Source organism: Lissotriton helveticus, chromosome 4_1 (genome assembly GCF_964261635.1).
Source record: "Lissotriton helveticus chromosome 4_1, aLisHel1.1, whole genome shotgun sequence".
Lineage (NCBI taxonomy): Eukaryota > Metazoa > Chordata > Amphibia > Caudata > Salamandridae > Lissotriton > Lissotriton helveticus.
In genome coordinates, this window is record NC_136063.1 from 1,273,799,859 (window position 1) to 1,273,818,590 (window position 18,732).

At 44.0% G+C, this 18,732-nt stretch overlaps 1 protein-coding gene across 7 annotated transcripts in view; it reads right to left on the minus strand.

Moving 5' to 3' along the window:
- LOC144829072 (beta-Ala-His dipeptidase-like) overlaps window positions 1-18,732 on the minus strand; it is a 392,817-nt gene that overhangs the window by 206,546 nt on the left and 167,539 nt on the right. For all 7 annotated transcript variants that reach the window (XM_078687840.1, XM_078687838.1, XM_078687841.1 and 4 more), the window contains one exon: window positions 16,534-16,696. In XM_078687840.1, the coding sequence (XP_078543966.1) occupies window positions 16,534-16,696 (163 nt within the window). The remainder of the gene's footprint in view (window positions 1-16,533; window positions 16,697-18,732) is intronic.

Sequence of the window (18,732 nt, forward strand, 5' to 3'; positions counted from 1 at the left end):
GGCTGCAAAGTATTTTGGACGGCTAGAAGTGTCTTTTCAATGGTGGATAGACTTTCCGTTGAAGTATCTAGCTCTGAGTTGGAGGTGGCCCATTGTTAGAATTTACTGGCTTTTCGGGGCTCAAAGGTGAGTCGCGGCTGGCTGCGTTTGGTTTTGCCCATATTTGCTTTGTTGCGTCGATTGGTTCAAAGGAGAAACTGCGTGCTGGCCGGGTAAGATATGCTTCTGTGTGATCTGTACTCACTGCGTGTTCCCGGGTCACCAGGTGTTGCCTGCTGAGTTGGTGGCGAAACAGTAATCACAAGTGTAGCCCCAGAAAGTACCTTGCGTCAATTTATACGCACAAGCAGGGTCGCTAAAAGTGGGCACCACAGCTTCTCTTAACAGTGTTTGTTACCGGCTTGAAAGCCACAGGATTTGTGGTTGGCGCTAGTAACATAGTGGCGGGTGTAATGCTTAACTATAGGTCTTTATCTTCAGTGACGTGACGAAGTACCAATCCAGCATGTGTCAGTGATGGGCTCAGGTGTGCATGAACACAGGGGTAACCTAAAAAAGTGTGCATGGATAGATGGGCAATGTGCTTTAGGCTATGCTGTGTGGCACGGTGATATGGAGTTTACATCTAGATAAATTGTAGGCATATCGACAGTCCATCCCAAGGCAAGCAGATAGCTTCGCCACAGTGATGTTAGGTTAATAACAGGTTGTGTAGTTACTCACGGTTTCAGGAGCAATGTCGCAGTCTCAGCGCCCATGGTGGTACGTGTCTGGCAACACCAGTGGGGACAGACGCTAGTGGCGCCTTATGGGCCCGAGCGCAGCCAGAGTCAGAGATGGCTAACCCCACCGCACCGCGCATCGGCACCCAGGTAGAGCTGCGTGGGAAAACAGGCATCGCAGCCAGGAGACAGCGTCCACAGCAGGCACTAATTTGGTGATATCGTTATGCAACAATGTCCCCCAGTGCAGTGTCTATACGGTATAAGATAGATATCAGCGCCGGCAGCCCAACACTCACTCGCACACTCACTTCCAGGGCTGTTCGTGGCGCATTAGTGCACCTGGGCAAATACAACAATCAGACGGTCGTCGAGGGAGGGCCACACGATCTCAAGTGGGTCGCGAATTCTCTGTGAGGCAGGAGGCCGATGCACCTCTCTGCTTCAGTCCAGAAACCGCGCTCTGATGTGCAGTGATGGAGTTTGGCAGGTACTAGGCCGCAGTTGGATCGTAAAGCAGTGAATAAAGGCCTGTAAAATCCAAACTACCACACTAATGCAGTACTGAGGTGTTTGCAGTGTAGATTTTGCTCCGCTCAGCAAGGGATATTTGCGCGATGCTGGGGTTCTTCTCTCTGGATATTAATCTCCTGGTAGTTCTGTGTGCGGGTAACAGAAGCGTCTTCCAGCCTGAGCATGGCCGCGATCGGGGATCTCCTCTCCCGCCACCTCTATCACGCTCAAGTACACGTCTTGCAGGCCTCACCTGGACGGTGGCCCCCGATCAGCAATGGGTCCATCAGTATGTCACAGAGGCGTCTAGGACGGAGCCACGCCCCTCTCCACCAACTCCGTCCCAGGCCAGGAGAGCGCAGCAGCCAGGCAAGACCATGACACCTTCCGTTATCGACTCCCCACGCACACCCAACGGCCATCCACAAGCGCAGGGGTCAGCAGGGCAGCGGCGGGGCCTACCACTCCAAGTGTCGGGCACGAATCACTTCCATCGGGCACAAAGACCGGCTTTCAGCGAGACTCTCAGGCCTCCATCTTGACGCATCAGGGCCCGCACCAAAAATCCTCGGTTTACACCGCAGTTTGCAGCGCTGGCTTCAGTATGTGTTCAAAATATGTTGCCAGGATGTATGTACTGCCGGATCCCATAGTTTGTGGCGGGGGATGCGGGCAGGAAATGCAGGATTTCTGTCGGATAGCTGCTCTGGCCGGCGGAGCTGCACTACAGCGCAGCCATCTCGCAGTGTGCCCTATAGCGCCCCCTGCCACATCCTGCTACTATACTGTTCCAAATTCCTAGTACTGCAGATTGGTTTTCAGTCATTGATCTGTGCCAGCCTTTCTTTACTGTACCTTTGCGCGAAGATAGCCAGTACTTACTCTCTTTCACCTTCCAGCAAAAGACAATTATGTAGTGTGGCGTTCCTCAAGGATATACAAAGAGCACCTCTATTTGTAATCAGATCTTAAAGAAAAATAATGAGTCTCTGCAGATGCCTTGTGAGTCCACCCTTGTACAGTATACAAATGACTTACTGATCACATCAGATACACTTGATGTTTGTAAGTACGACACCATTGCAATTTTGAATCATCTGGCAGAGAATGGACACAAAGTGTCTCCAGGTAAACTGCAGTACTGTCAAAAAGAAGTTCAATATCTGGGACACATTATCATGAAAGATGTCAGAAAGGTGTCTCCAGAAAGGGTGGAAGCCATCCTACAGGTAAACTGTAGTACTGTCAAAAAGAAGATCAATATCTGGCACACATTATCAAGAAAGAAGTCAGAAAGGTGTCACTAGAAACGGTGGAAGCCATCCTACAGATGAATCCATCTCAAACACAGAAAGAGGCCAGGATGTTCCTAGGAATGGTTGACTCCTGTAGACAATGGATACCAAACCTTTACTTGATTGCAAAGCCCCTACTGAGGTTGACACATTGAGATGTGTCCGAACCACTCCCTTAGGACAACAAATGCATCAAAGCTTTTCTAGAATTGATAGAGAAGTTGTGTTGTGCTCCAGCTTTGTGAATGCCTGACTATACATAGGAGTTTGCCTTGTTTTGCAGTGAACAAGATAGGATGCGCACTCTCAGTCTTGACACAGACAATAGAGGGGCTTGAAGACCTGTGGCCTATATTTCTACCACACTTGACCCTGTAGAGGCAGGATTACCCATCTGTTTAAATGCAGTTGCCGCAATGAGTGCTAGTTTGGAAAAGAGCAAGAATATAGTGATGGGACACCCATTAATTGTCATTGTCCCATTACTGTTGACAATAACAAAAAATCTGTATTTGACCCAAAATAGACTTACCAGATATGAACAGAGTTTGCTCGCCTCTGACAATGTTGCAGTCAAATGTTGTAATGTATTGAATGTTTCTACTTTAATGTCTGTAACTGAAAAAAATGACAAATGCGAAGAGTTTGATCATGATTGCCTAAGTGTTACTGAACTCAGGGGCGGCTCATCCATGTGGGCGGAGGAGCGTCGCCTCACTGCTTTTGCGCAGTGTGCGAAGAAGAAACATAAAATGGGATTTTAAATACCACTTTATGTTCCCGCTTCTCGCACTGTGAGGAAGCAGAAGGGTTTGCCTGGTTCGGGGTGGGCGGGTGGACATTCCTGCTCCAGAAAGGGGAGGAGTGGCTTGCCCACTGTTGTGGGTACTGACTGTTTGATAGACCCCAGGACCGACCAAACCAGTCATGCACACTTTGCATTTTCTCTCTGTAGGGTGCATGCAGACTACATAGAGAAAATGGCCTCCTCAAAGATTATATGATTTTGGACAACTGCAAGACACTCTCTGATGTGGTTCATTCTGTCTCTCATCAGGTATCAGCTGCTACAAGAGACCGTCATCATGAACAATGCCATAACCTCAATCCTGGTGTTGGGTCATGATCAAGGAGCACGTTCGGCAGACTTGTCTTGAACCATGATGGTAAGGACCCTTTCATGTCATAATGACCACAAACTCTGCTGTTGAAAGTGCTGGAATTCCGAACTAGGTATATGCCTCACACACCAAGAGAGTGAGTAATCCAGAGGATGCACCTTTGGTCTATGATCCTATGAGAAGAGTGTTAGTGGTTTCACCACCAATTGCAAGACCACTTAGACCTGCAGAATCAGGGCCTACCGAAGTGCAGAAAGAAGCACAAGGAGAAGAAAGGGGTGAAGATCAGCAAGTTGAAAGACAAGTACAAGTGCCTGAAATATTGCAAAGTGGCATCGAGGTCTCATATGGAGGTTTAGCAGAAAAAAAACGCATGGTGAAGTATCTGTGGAATCGAACAAGGAGAAGAACAAGACCCCGGTGAAGGAACGAGCTCTGGGATAAAATGAATCCGCTGTCAAGCAGAGTGGCCAAGAAATCACAGAAAAGACTAATTGAAAGCTCGTCAATAGCACATGTTCCCTCAAAAAACCCTGAAGAGAGTGAATCAGAAGAAGAAGACTCTCTTGATACAAACCATGAAGTTCTATGGAGGTCTAGAATTACTCTAGTACCTTGCAAAAGATATTCTACACCTGAATGGTCTTACTTTATAAATGCAGCAGTGAATGTTACAGAGGAAGATTTGTGCAACTTGAACCCTGAACTGTAGAACCCACTTGAAAATCTAAGAGACATTGTTGATTGGAAATTCAATTAAAAAAGTAAAAACGAATCACAATGTGAAAAGATGAACAACTGTGAACTACCTATTAGATGTTTATTGTTTTTTTTATTTGTATTACAGAATATTAACTTAGGGCTGAGAAGAAAGTTCCAGAAGAATAGGGATAACCATGGAGAAGAGCACGGAGTAGGGTTAAAAGGTGTCTATTAGGTAACTGTACCAACAGGAGAAACTGAGAAAGAAGAGCTAAAAAAACACAAAAAATGGCTTTTGACATTTGAACTCGAGGTAAACCATCTAGCACGAATTTCTATGCTATGACTACCACTAAAATGTTGGTGAATGTAAAATATGGAATTTGGTGGAAATTCCTCATGTTACAAGTGTAATATATCACTTGGTATTCCAGTTGCCTGTAGTTTGTGTATGGTTACATTTGGTACTAAGGGCTTATGCAAAGCCTGTTGGGCTACTTTAGTAGATTTATGTTGACTGAAATACTAAGGATAGCTCACAGTTCCTGCCCGATTATGCAACCTTTCCATTTATTATTAAGAGTTTGGTGCTACCCAATGCATTGTCAATTGTTGTTGGGCTTGTGTCAACATTTCGAGGCAAAACATGTTTTGTATGAGAAAGTTCATTAACATTGCAATTTGCACCACTATGTATCGTGGAAGTTCCCATGAATAGGCATAGTAAATATGGTTCAGAATCTTAACATGTGCACTATGGAAACTAGGTGCATTTGTAAAAACTAATGATGTCCATCTCTTTATTTTTTGGAAGTATTGCAAGGCTACAGTTGAAGGTGAAGTGTGATCGTTCTGTGAAATATCACTGGCATAGTAGAATTAGTAACATATATAGCTTGCTAACCCTGTTGTTTTAAAACATTATCCATGTGTTCTTTAAATAAATTCTCAAGGCTATAAATTGGCTATATCAGAGAGGAATAATAAAGGTCTTTGGGCCTCATTTTGAATTTGGCGGACAGTGTAGTCTGCCACAAATGTGGTGGACTAACATGTCTGCCAAACTGATGATCTGCCTGCTCTATTTAGAGTTAGGCATACCATCTTGTTTGCAATGGTGGTGGCCCTGCTGGCGCTGCAAGCAGAATCCCTACAACTTTTGGCACAGTGCAGTTAGAGTCTGTTGGTGGAGTTGTACGCCCCTCGCGGCGGGATGCCTGGCTTTCACCTTGCGGATACCCTTCCGGGGTTATCTCACAGGGGAATACCAGGACGGGTTCCCTAAGCAAGCGCTTAGAAACCGCTTGGTGATTTGCGCTATATAAAAAATTCCTGTACATTCCTGTGTTGTATACGACTCCCTATTTAGGCTGGATGGCCCGATATTCTTTTTTGCAATTTGAGACTGCCAGGGGAACACAGGTGGTCGGCAGTTGAAAACATTTCAAAATAACCCCACACCTTGGGAGAAAACTCATCAGGGTCATTCGATTTTTTGTTTTCCAAATACAAACTCCTGCTTTGGGAGTATGTTTTTGAAAAACAAAATATTCTGCTCTGCTGATTGGCCGCCTAAAGCATGGTGGCTGGTCTGCAAAGCTTTCAGTGTCTTCAAAGGACCCGTCATGGCGGCGGCTCATTTAAAAGCACAGAGATCTCTGTAGGGCCATCGGAGATCTCAAAATATACTGGACATTATTCTAGAAAAGGTAGTAGAGGTAATGACCCACACCACCCTGAAAGATATCAGCTCACCCACCAGACTCAAGATAATGCCCTTTATTTTGTACGATAAATGGCTGCCAATTTTGAAGTCGAGCCTAGGCAGCGCTTGCATTGCTCTGCGAGGCATGCTGTAATTGGTATATTGGCAATCGGGGACTTTGGACGTGCCCACTGCTTTTCGTTGGTTAGTTGGGATACTTTTCAAAATTTCTTTTCCTGGTTAGTTAATATTGTGCATCTGTCACACCTTTCGGTGCATGGATCACTCCCAGCGAACATCAACAATTGATTCGTTTGGTTGACCAGCTCTAGCCATCTCTTGAATCCTCGCTGGCCCCCCGCCCTGTCAAATGTAAATGCAGCGCCCATCCATGTCGTTATCTGGAAGGGGAACATTTACGCCTTTTTCTACAGGCAACTCGCCTGCTGAAGAAAGTCATAGGATTCAGGAGGTTAGATAAAGCTTAAACAAGCATTTCCATTACTGAAAGTTTGACCTATTGGCAATGCAAATAAAAATGCAACACCAAAAGCTCAAACTTTCAGTAATGCGAGACCATTTGCATTGCAAATGCGTGTTGTGTTGTTTCTGCAATGTCTATTGCCTGATGCAGGCTTCATGTTTTGTTACTCTCTGAGTCTAATGTAGGAGTAGACCCTTTAAAAGATGAATAACATATTTTGTTTCTGTGGAGATCCAAAATTATACTATGCATGTTTTCTGAAAAGTATGATTTATACACCATTATTGTGACTGCTGCATTAGGTAGTTCATAGGGCCTATGTAATGTACGTATTCTGTGACATGCGAACACAGTGATAACAACAATCACATTGCTTAGTGTGATTAAAATAGCGTCTGTATTAGCCAGTGTTATTGAAGGTCCAGCAGCTATAAATACTACCTGGATCTTTAGGGGGCCTTTGGTGCCGAGGACCGCCTTATAGGTTCTAAATATGGTTGTTACCCGAGATCGCCATACAGATTTTAGTTCTGTTTATGTGCATGACAGTGCATTAATGAGTAAAAAACATTTTCTTGCTTCAAAATGGCTTACGAGGTTGAAATGCCTGCGCTGAGGTGAAGTAAGTATGTTCGTGGCAAAAGTGACACTTTTGCACAAGACATAACAAGCACTTGCAATGCAATCAGTCTCACCTTTGCTCACCTTTGGGACCTTATATGTATTTACCTATGCAGCACATTAGCCTGGGTGCTGAAACATCTACTGTTCTTTAACATGGAGGGAAAGTAAGCACCAATTTGCGTGACACGCCAGGTATGGAAACACATGGAGAGAAATATTGCCTTTCAGCTGGAAATGGATTAGTCCAAAGCTCTGTTTTTAAAATAACATCAGAGCCTTCGGTGGTCATATCACTGAAAATACAAGATTTGAAAAAAATATTATTGTCCTCGGGTGCTCGTGGAAGACAATTTCTATGGACTGGAATCTAGAGAATGCTAAAGTGATTCTCGTATTTTACTGACCTCTGCTGGTCATTTTCTATCAAGAAAGTTAAATAGCAGCAGTTGCCAGATTTCTTTTTTTTTTTAAAAGTCCTAAGCAGAAAGCAGTTCTGGTATTTTCCTGATATCTATTGGTCGTTTTCTATCAAGACAGTTAAATACAGGGAGTTGAACAAGCAGAAGCAATTCTGGTATTTTACAGACCTCTACTGGCAGTTTTCTACCAAAATAGATAAATAGAGGCAGTTGAATAGAAAAAAAAGCCCCTAAGCGGAAGCAGACAAGTCCTAGGGCTGATCTCCAGAGCCCACAAAGTGCATACACACATAAGTATATACTAAAGTATATACAAGAGGTCTCGAGTGCTCGACCTAAAAAATGTATGAGGTTAAAAACTCAATCTATAACATAGAAAACCTCTAAGTTGTGGTAAATTAAATAATAATGCAGAAAAATAATTAATATAATTATGTTATATAAGAGTACGTCCTAAACAAATCTATATGTAATCATGTCCTTTATTGTAGAAGAAATCATTATTTCTGGGTAAATTAAATCATAGTAATAAAAGTGAAACTGTATTATTACTTTTATTATCACATAATATATTTTTGAGGGTTACCCTTAAAACAAATTCCTTTATCTTAACTTTCAGTTGGACAATGGAAATGTATATTTAGTGTTAGGGGAATTCTCAAATGAACAGTCGTCAAGGAAATTTCCTTCCTCGGCTAAAATAAAATGTACAGATTATCTATTACCTTAAATTGCTAGACACTGTTAGACCTGGCATCCTTGGCATGGTTTCCCCTGACTTTTTGCCTCTACCTCCTGTATTTTTGACACTGTGCTGGATTCTGTTTTTGCTGGTTTAGTTGCTTTGGGCACTTTGCCACTGCTGATCAGTGTCAAAGTGCAAGTGGCCCCTGTGTAAATTATGATTGTGCTTGGTCATCCATGATTGGTTTATTTGTTTTACCAGTAGGTCCATAGTAAAGTGCACTGAGTGTGCCAAGGCTGGTAATTAAAATGCTACTAGTGGGCTTACAGCACTGATTGTGCCACCCATAGGAGTAGCACTGAAAAGAGGTCTCAGGCCTGCCACCGCAGTGCCTGTGCGCAGTTTGTTAACTGCCATATCGACCTGCACCAGTGCACCCACTGGTCAGGCCTTACCCTTCTCTTTTATTAAACCATTGGACACCCCTATGGTAGGCCCAAGGTACCCCCTGGGCAGGGTGCCGTGTATGTGAAAGGTAGGACATGTGCTAGCGTGGGTAACATGTCCTGAAAAAAAAATACTGCCAATTTCGTTTTTCACTATTGAAAGGCTATCTTGCTCATAGGACAGAATGGGGAATGCTGTGTAACATGTTTACCTGCATATCTTCCCATAGGAGTAAGATGGAAATGTGGAATCTGGTATCCCTGAACTTAGAATTTAATAACACATCTTTTAGGAAGGATGGTTTTTAAATTCAGTGTTTGAAAATAGCACTTTTAGAAAGTTGCTATTTTCTTGTTCAACCTTTCTGTGTGCCTCTGCCTGTTTGTGGATTGACTGTCTGGTTTGAGAGGGACAGGGGCTGGGGTGGCTCCTGGAGGCTAGGTGAGACAGCGCTAGGCTGAATAGACCTATCTGCATTTGGAGTGGTGGGAGGAGCAGCACCTGGGCCTGAATAGGGCTGTGCCTGCCTTCCACAATGCTGGCTCCACCTCCTGCGGTATGTCTGATGACCCTGGCCCACACTGACAAAGGAAGAAGTTGTGCACGGGCAGAGTGCACCAAGAACTGGTTTGGACTGGGTCCAAGACCCCTCACACATAAACAACAAAGACTTTTGGGGTATAAATATGAGAGCTGTAACCCCTGAAAGTTAGACTGCTTTGTGATCAAGAGGAATCCCTGCCAAAGAAGATCAGCAGATGAGACTGAGGAAAAGTACTGCCCTTGCTGTGTGTCTGGGGTTGGCCTGCAGTTTGCTGTTTCTACTGAGGGAAGGACCAAGGGACTTTGCTGTGTGCTGTGTCCCCTGCCTGAAGAAGGACTTTGCTGTGTGCTGTGTCCATCTGAAGAAAAGTCTCCAAGGGCCTGAGAAGAGCTGGCCTCCTGTTGCTGAAGTCCCAGGCACAAAAGGACTTTCCCCCCAGCATCCCTGAACTTCCTTGCTGGGAGTTCCAGTCTGCCAGGATGGCCTGTAACTGTGTGTGAGGCCTTTTTGCTGTTGGGAGCTGGAAGAGCAACTCAACGAGAGAGAAGTGTGACGCCGCCGCAGCAGCCACTGTAGCATTATCGGGGAAGCTTGTCGCTGCTGTCGCATCACCGGAGAAGCGTGCCACCGCACAGAGGGTGCCGTCGCATCCCCGGAGAAGCATGTCGCAGGGCTGTTGCATTGATGAGGAAGTGCACCGCTGCTGATCGCCGCCGCAACACCAGAGAAGCGTGTTGTCGTCACGGAGGGTGTCGTCGCATCGCCAGAGAAGCATGTGGCAGGGCCTGTTGCGGCTCAGAAAACCACTTAGTCTGCCGCACGGCCGTCAGGCGTGCACGCATTGCCTCTACGTTGTCGCATAGCAGTAAAGACACCATTTTCTTGCTTTGCACCGGATTGTCGCAACGCATCGATGCGACAAGATGGCGCCTCGATGTCTCATCGGAACCGGAGAGCAGGAAGAATCGACACATCTCCTTCTCTGCGACCCCTTTGGTTTGTTTTGCATTACGCACCCCGGGTACTTTGTGAGTAAAGTGTCGCATTTCATCAACTACAAGTTTATTTTTGCAACAACGTTTCTAAAGACATTCTACTGAGTTTTTGTATTTTGTATTTTTGTCGTTTTGGTCTTGTTTAGTTTAGATAAATATGTTCAATTTTTCTAAACTGGTGTGGTGTCCATTTGTTGTGTATTCAACAAACTGTGAGTGTTGGTACAAATACTTTACACATTGCCTTTGGGATAAGTCTGTCTGGTCGTAACAAGCTACCAAGGGGGTGAGAAGGGGTTATCTAAAGTGTGTATTCCCCTTACCCTGACTAGAAGCAAGGGTCCCTATTTGGTCAAAGGTACCTACCTCTGCCAACTAGAGAACTTCAGTTCTAACATTGGTGGCAGCGGCGGGATTCGAGCCCACGCCTCCGACGAGACTGGAGCCTCACTCCAACTCTGATAGTTTGTTTAAAAAACTCTGAAGTAATCGTCCTTGCCAAACATCTGTAGATACCATCTGTGATGTTGACAGAGTGATTCTAAAAATAAACTAGTGTTTTTATTCTGCTTTGTCACACCTTGTTTCAAATCAGTTTTAATACGCAGTTATTACTGAAGGGTTCTGAAGGTGTGAAAATACATGTTATGTGAATTTGTAGAACACACTATCAGCCACGAGAGTAGCTTGGCACTAATGGCCGGTACAGACTACCAGGGTTTTGTGAGCTCTGTAAGGGTGTCTGGCTTAGTTTCAGACAACATACATAGGCAAAGGCAACAGGTCTGGATGCAATGAGTTAACACGTGCATCATTAACATATTAGAGTGACAATACAAGTGTGGGAACTAGCAGGAGCAGACAGAGAGGGCTGTACTTATAAACTAGTCTTTCATGTAGTTCAATGCAAGCACTGGAGTTGAAGTGGAAGGATACATCAAACTAGCCAACAGCACTAGGAGGCATATTTCCAATGGCTTTACGCCACAGGAACGTCACTTTTTGTGGTGTTCCTGTGGTGTCAAGTCCTTCGCCTTATTTACAAAGCGGCATTAAGCCACATAATGTGGCTTAATGCGGCCTTGTAAATAAGGCCACCTTTCATTAGCGTGAAAGGGCCCGGGAAAAGAGTGCTGTGGTGAGCATTCCGCCGCAACACCCACTGCTGTTTGACTTTGCCCCATATCTACAACGGTGGGGTAAATAGGAGGCAGCGCCAAATATAAGACCAGGTGCTGCATTTGTGTAAATTTGGCGCATCCCTTTGGTTGGCATCTGTCGGAGCACAGCGTTAGCAATCTTTACTTAACGCCGCCCTCCAATAGTTTCCTTGTACATATGCCCGGAGGTGAGAGATGAAACTGTTTCAAGACAATGGGTAAAAGAGGCTAAGGGGGAAACTCAATGTATGCCTAATGTATATTGTTAACAGCAGGTATAGAAAACAGAGCTGTTAAAACTAAGGGAGAGCGAAACTCGCAGAAAACCTGGTCTTAACACAGCGAAATAAGGAGAAATTATTATGTTCTTCCTGTTTCTATGTGTGCGGATTACTGTAGCACACATAGAAACAGTAAATCGCCACTAATGATTGACAGGTGTCCCTTCCTGCACATCAACAATCATTGAAAAATGACGATTTGTAACATCTATGTGTGCTGCATAAAGCAGCACACATAGATGTTACAAATTGCCATTGCTGATTGTTTATGTACAGGATGGGTCAACTTCCTGCACATAAACAATCAATCCCATTAACGCAGGAACCCTTGAACTCTGATGCCGGTGCCTGCGTTGGTGCTAGGCAGCTAAATTTAGCGCCAGCGCTAGGGGAAATGCAGGGGTGTGCTGCATTTGTGTAAATTTGGCGCATCCCTTTGGTTGGCATCTGTCGGAGCACAGCGTTAGCAATCTTTACTTAACGCCGCCCTCCAATAGTTTCCTTGTACATATGCCCGGAGGTGAGAGATGAAACTGTTTCAAGACAATGGGTAAAAGAGGCTAAATGGGAAACTCAATATATGCCTAATGTATATTGTTAACAGCAGGTATAGAAAACAGAGCTGTTAAAACTAAGGGAGAGCGAAACTCGCAGAATTTCAATCTGTAGAATTCCGCGGAGTTAAATAAAACTCTGTCAGGCTCCACCGAGTTCCTTAAATGGGCGGAAAAAAATGCAGGTTGCACTGTGATTTAGCACCAACAGTGTGTTCCCTGCTGAAATATTGGTGTGAAGGGCAACAGCCAGTGCCAAAAGTGCACGGCTATTCGAGTTTGTTTTGCTGCCACTCCAGTTAAAATCTACTGAGAATCAGTAATCTGACTCCAACCGCTCACTTTAGAAAATCGAAAGTGAAGGCTTGCTAGCAATCAGAAATCGCACTAGGGGCTACAAAATTTCGATCATGCTCACCTACTCACTTACTGGAGCCTTGCATTGTTCCTGTTGTCATCGTGTTGCTCGAATGGAAAAGAAATTCCACTAGGCAGCAATTGGCATAATTTGGATGGAACTCCGTGTTAAGCCCTTCCCTCTTCTATCTCTCCACTATCCTTTTTCAATCCAAATAACACATGTCCACCCCTCAAATTAATTTATATCTCACTATACTAATTCCCCAATAATCCTCTGTGGGTTCCGAAGTAGTGAGCTACTCGCCCAAAAGCGCTTTGATGCCTCGTCAGTGGTAGTAGGTGCTATATAAATGCAATTGCAACACAATACAATACAATAATATTTATTTTTAAAGCTTCCCTACAGTTAGGTTAGGAACCTAACAGCCCCAGAAAAGCATTTTACATCAGCATGCAGAGCAATTCTTTTCTAAACCACAACTGGCATTTACTCCAAAATTATTTTACAGCTGATTAAAATTCACTTTGTGAGGGGTTACTTACAACAAATACACCTTCACTCCTTGTAACTCAGTTTAGTTCAACACTTCAAGATTGATCCTTCGCAACTGTACTCCATCTTTGAGGAATTTTATAGTAGTAGGTCCACAACACTAGATCAGAGCTGCACTCGCTTACTTCATTATAAAATTCTCTTAAATCATCTGCCAGTCCTATGGGGCGATAATGGGCTCAACCCAATGAGTTCAGCAAGTCCTACTTGTTCGAGCAGAAAGTTCTCATGTATGTTTTAGGATTAAAGAAATCCCAAATGTGACTTTTTTCTGCAGTCTGTCTTTTATGTATAATCCAACTCCATGGCGAGTAGTGCACCCTTCCTGAAATCTTTGAACATGGAGTGTTCTTGCAAGTGCAGTTCATGTTTCTATTTGAGCTAGACTTTATGGGTTCTGTAGTTGAAAGAGTTTTGGTCATCCTTGTAACATACGTTTCATGCAATTCATGGTGTGCATTTCATTACTAGGCAGCACAACAAACACAAGAATAGAGCACACACTGAACACCAAGGAACTAAGGGACATATGTATAAGAAACTGGCAGAGCACGGGTTAGCTCCAAAATTGCAAATGTCGCACTGCGCCACTTTAGAAGTGCAGGGATGTGCCATATTTACAATAACATGTCGCACCCCTGCGTTTCTCCCTGCACTGGTGCTAAATTCAGCTTCCTAGTGCCAATGCAGGCCCCCTTGCACCAAAGTGCAAGGGTGCCTGCGTTGTGGGGAATGGTTGTTTATGTGCAGGAATGTGTCCCTTACTGCACATAAACAATCCAGAACGGCAATTTGTAACTTCTATGTGTGCTGCTTTGTGCAGCACACATAGAAGTTGCAAATCATCATTTTTTAAATCATTGGGACACCTTCCTGCATATAAATGATCATTCATGGCAATTTGCTGGTTCTGCAGCACACATAGAAACAGTAATAACGCGGAGAAATAAAGACAGGTTTTCGCTGGTCTTAATTTTGGCACTGCATCCTACTTTCCCCACTCTTGTAAATAGGGGGTAGCCGCAAAATCAATGGGTGTTGCGGCAGAACCCCCACCACAACACCCGTTATATGCCCCTTTCACAATAAGGGGCCGATTCCGATGCCGTTCGGGAACTGATCTGAACGAATCGGTCTCTGAATCGTTTCCGAATGAATTGTGTCCTGTGAGTCCAAATGACCGATTACGATGCTTCCTATCATCGTTCAGTTGGACTTCCATTGACTTCAATGGGAGCCTGTGTTCCGAACGAGAACACAGGCTCCCATTGAAAAAAGGGGTGGTTGGGGAAAACCTTGCACCCTGTGGCAGGCACCCCATGGTGCCTGCCACACTGTGCATGGTTGTGAAGAGGGGTCCCATGGTTACGCCAATGGGACCGATTCGGAACGCCCCGTATGAAGGGGGCAGACCGAATCAGAACGGCTGTCAGAAGGGCTGTCAGAATCTGTCATCGTAATTGCTTGTTCGGAAACTGTGCCCATAGAGCTGTACAATTTGGCTTCGAAAGACTCAGTTACTCCCAATGACTTTTGGAACCGAGTAGGACAGTTAGAATGCTATACAGCCTTCGTAATCGGTTGTTGGTAAACATGTCCGAGACGGTCCAAACGACAGGTTCTGAATCGTATTCGGACTAATCGAATCCCATTGGGAGCCTTTTTTAACGACATCGGAATTGGTCCCTAAGTCTAGCGTGAAAGGGGGCCTTATTTAGAAGGCGGCGTTAAGCTACATTAACGCTGCCTTGTAAATAAGGCGAAGGATTTATCGCCACAGGAACGTCACTAAAAGTGATGTTCCTGTGGCGAATGGGGCTTGTAAATATGCCCCTAGCAACTCGCAAGTGCAGTTATGTTTTTTCACTTTGTATTTGGAATTATTGGCTTGTATACAGTACGTGGTTACATTGCATGAAATTGTTGATGCACTTTTTGTGCTAGTTCGTTCAGGTTAGCTCATCGGGGACCGCACTGTGCATGAGACAGATGCACTAGGTAAGGTGCTAATCCAGTACAATATTTGCAGTGTCAATTTACATATATCTGGAATTATTTCTTACATTACTGAGGGCTGTACGTCTACACCTTCTCATATGGCTGTGCCTAGGCTTGTGTTTCTACCCTGCTTTAGGATGGGCCTCGCCAGAATACACGTACAGGTTATGATGGGTGAGAGAGCTATCACCAACACCAGCAGCCCCCTAACCACAAGAGAGGCTACAGCGTTCACACCTGGACCTAACTCAACATCAGCTTAGAGACATGCCTAGGGGTGTGGTCAATAAAGTCCTATATGACCCTAAATGAGCCACTTACTCCATGTGATGCACAGGAGGACCTGGTCACATAGGCAACAGTGGAGGTCAACGCAGGCTACAATACACAATGGAAGTGATGTGCCCGGCTAAAGAAGTATGAGCACTCCCTGGCTCAAGCCGCCTGAGTCCATAGGTGAAATGTATTGGGTCTATTTATTTAATGCTGACCTTGTAATTTAAGACTGAGTTGGTAACTACTTTTGAACCTGTCACCCCAGGACAAGACAGCATCTCAGGTCACTTGTTGGTTCAATGTATTTTTATCAAGAGGAAAACTAACACCTATAGTTTAGAATTCAGGTGATTAATTTGAGAGTAGTTACTGTAAAAATTATTCTGTTTTTATTTTTGTTTACACAAAAATCTCAAAACAAATATTCTAGAAATCTGGGGTAAATCTAGGCTTCCCTTTTTTCAGTTTGGGAACTCCACCTTCGACCTAAACCTAACCTTCACCTTTACACTGTAGCTCACTCTTGCGCTTACATTTTGTACCCCTATCCCTTATCCTAACTCTATTTTTAAATGTAATCCGTACGCTAATCACATCACTTTACCCCAAAGTTAATTTTAACTTTATGACTAATGTTATATCTAATCCTCAAATTAATGTTTTTTAATCATATTTTTTACTATTTAATTTTACCTAACCCTAAACCTACCCTTTATGCTGTTCCTGTCAATCGCCTAAAGGGTAAAATGCTCTCTTTAAATTACCTTTTTTTTCTCAAAGCATTATTTTTGCCATGTCACTAACATTTTCGATTTTCCATTTTCAATCTCTTTATGTTATTGTATGCCTCTATCTTTTAAATCTCTACATACTTGTAACACAAATTGACTCGTCAGATGGTGCAAGTGTGTCATTTTCCTCCCTCCCACCCTGAAAAAAAAACAAACACACAGGCACATACACACACACGCAGGCGGGCACACCCACATACACACACACACACACAAACCATAAAGTATGAAAAGTAAACCCTCAACTTCCCAGTTGCTCATACACCCAGAAAAGTAAATGACTAGAGTAAGCCGGAGAACATACCATTGATTTCTGTCATTGTGTAAGGATCCGTCTTCCATCCATCCTCCATTTTGGCAGGTTGGACATCTAAGTGTCCATAAAAGCACACAGTTGGTTTTGCTGGATCTCTCCCAAGTTCTGCAAGAATTACTGGAGGCTCTGGAATGCTTTCACCACTGTTCAGCTGGGAAAAGATACATATCCATGAACAACTATACATGTTGCTATATTTAGTTTCTTGCTATCCAATTTCTGTTACTCTTTCTTTTTAGGATATTCAGTTTTTTTCGCCTTTATTTCCTGTTGCCCACTTTGGCCCTCTTATTAGATTCCTAATAATTCTGAAGGGCCGTTAACATGATTTACCATTCCTGTTGCAGTTATGAGTATAATTCGGATAGATTTGGTAATAGAAGTTGCTGCCCTTGGTAGAATTGTAGGTTTTGTCCATACAGCACAGCTCTGTAGTATTTCACATGGAGATTTCACCCGGTGCAAGCAGGCAAAGTCTCCTGGTGGATTGCAGAGACAAAATCAGCACAGCAAGTCGGATTTCCATACCTTACTCCCCCGAAAACTCATAATTCCCATTATTTGCATGACCCCGGAATAATCAGGACACTTCGTAGTGGTAGTTCTGGGGTGAGGAGATGATGGGAATTACTACAAGCCGCTCGTAATGAGGACCTTAGGTATTTTATTTATTTCAATGATTAACCTGAACATACCTGTTGCTGTGGCCAGACTGCATAATGCACAGCGTTTCTACGTACTTGTCCAAGTAAAGACTTTTCAAATTGCCTCGGAGCCAAAAACCAATTTATGTTTCTAATTTTAAATCATGAAATGTTCATCTGTTTAGTTTTCTGACGAAACACACCCCTTGTTTCTTGGTTTGTGCTGTCAATAGCAAACATCAATAGTCTAACCACGGCAAAGGTGTCGATTTGAACTTTTGGAAATGGCTCATATTGGAAATTGACCACTTCTATATATTTCAGAGTTTTACTAAATGCTTACATTGTTGTAAGGTTCAACAGAGCCCATGCACAAGTCTCCATTTTAGTTACACGTTTCAACTTTAAAAAAAAAAAAATTATTTGCATTTTATCAGGTAACAACATTACAATCACGTCATCATAGGTCAACACACCCCGCTTTCCAGCCCTCCACCCCCCCAGCCACATCTTTAAAAATAAAACACCGTTCTTCATTCCAGTCCAATTCACTGGCGCTGTCCACATCCAGATCTGTAGCGCCGTACCATGGCGCCCTAGTAGCCCTCCCTTCCACGGACGTGCCCTATCTCGGCCTCCCGTCTCATAGTCCCCCATCAAGCCCATGGTATTTCCTCCATTTGTTCCATACTCTACCAAATTTCTTGGGGCAGCCCCTTGCCTTGTATGTGACCCTCTCGGCTGCCATGTAACGGTCTAGACCTCTCCTCCACTCCTCTATCTGCGGTGTCATGGCCCCCCCCCCAGTGCTTTGCCACATCCCTCTTAGCCACCACCAGGGCCAAAACCAGGAAGATCAGTAGTGGGCGCGCGAGATCTATATCATTAGTCATATCCAGCAGGACTAGTTTGGGATCCACAAGCAGGGGGGCTTCCAATACCGCTCCCAGTTCTCTCAGAATCTCCCCCCAATACACCTGGATCATTGGACAGGACCAGATTGTATGGTAGAAGTCCCCCCCTGTTACACGTTTAAACTTGACATATTTTTCTAAAAAGTGACTCTCTACACGCCTTGCACTTAAACGGTAATATACTTAGAAATTATTTAGCTTACAACACATTTCTTAGTAAGCATTTCATCATGTCGCTCATATACTCTGTCCAAGGTTAAGGAAACACTGAAAGCAATGCCCTTGCATTTGGTTGTCAAGTTGGAGACAGCTCTGAGTCACAAGGCAAACAATCACAGCATGCTGCACCTCTGACACAGTGTGATTAGAACAGTGCTTTTATTATACAAACCAGCTGCAAGTCAAAATAGGCAGTGGAGCACTTCTGCAGATTATCCTGGGATGCTGTGCCTTTGTGATGGGATACAGCCCTGCTGACTCTAATCTCCACTCTACACTAGATCAGCTTTATGATACATCGTACACAGGTATGGGGGTTGGGTTGTCCAAGAGATCTGGAAGAGGGTACTACCACTATGCTATCAATAGTGAATGTAGTTTTAGGTAGGAGCGTAACTATAGATATAATC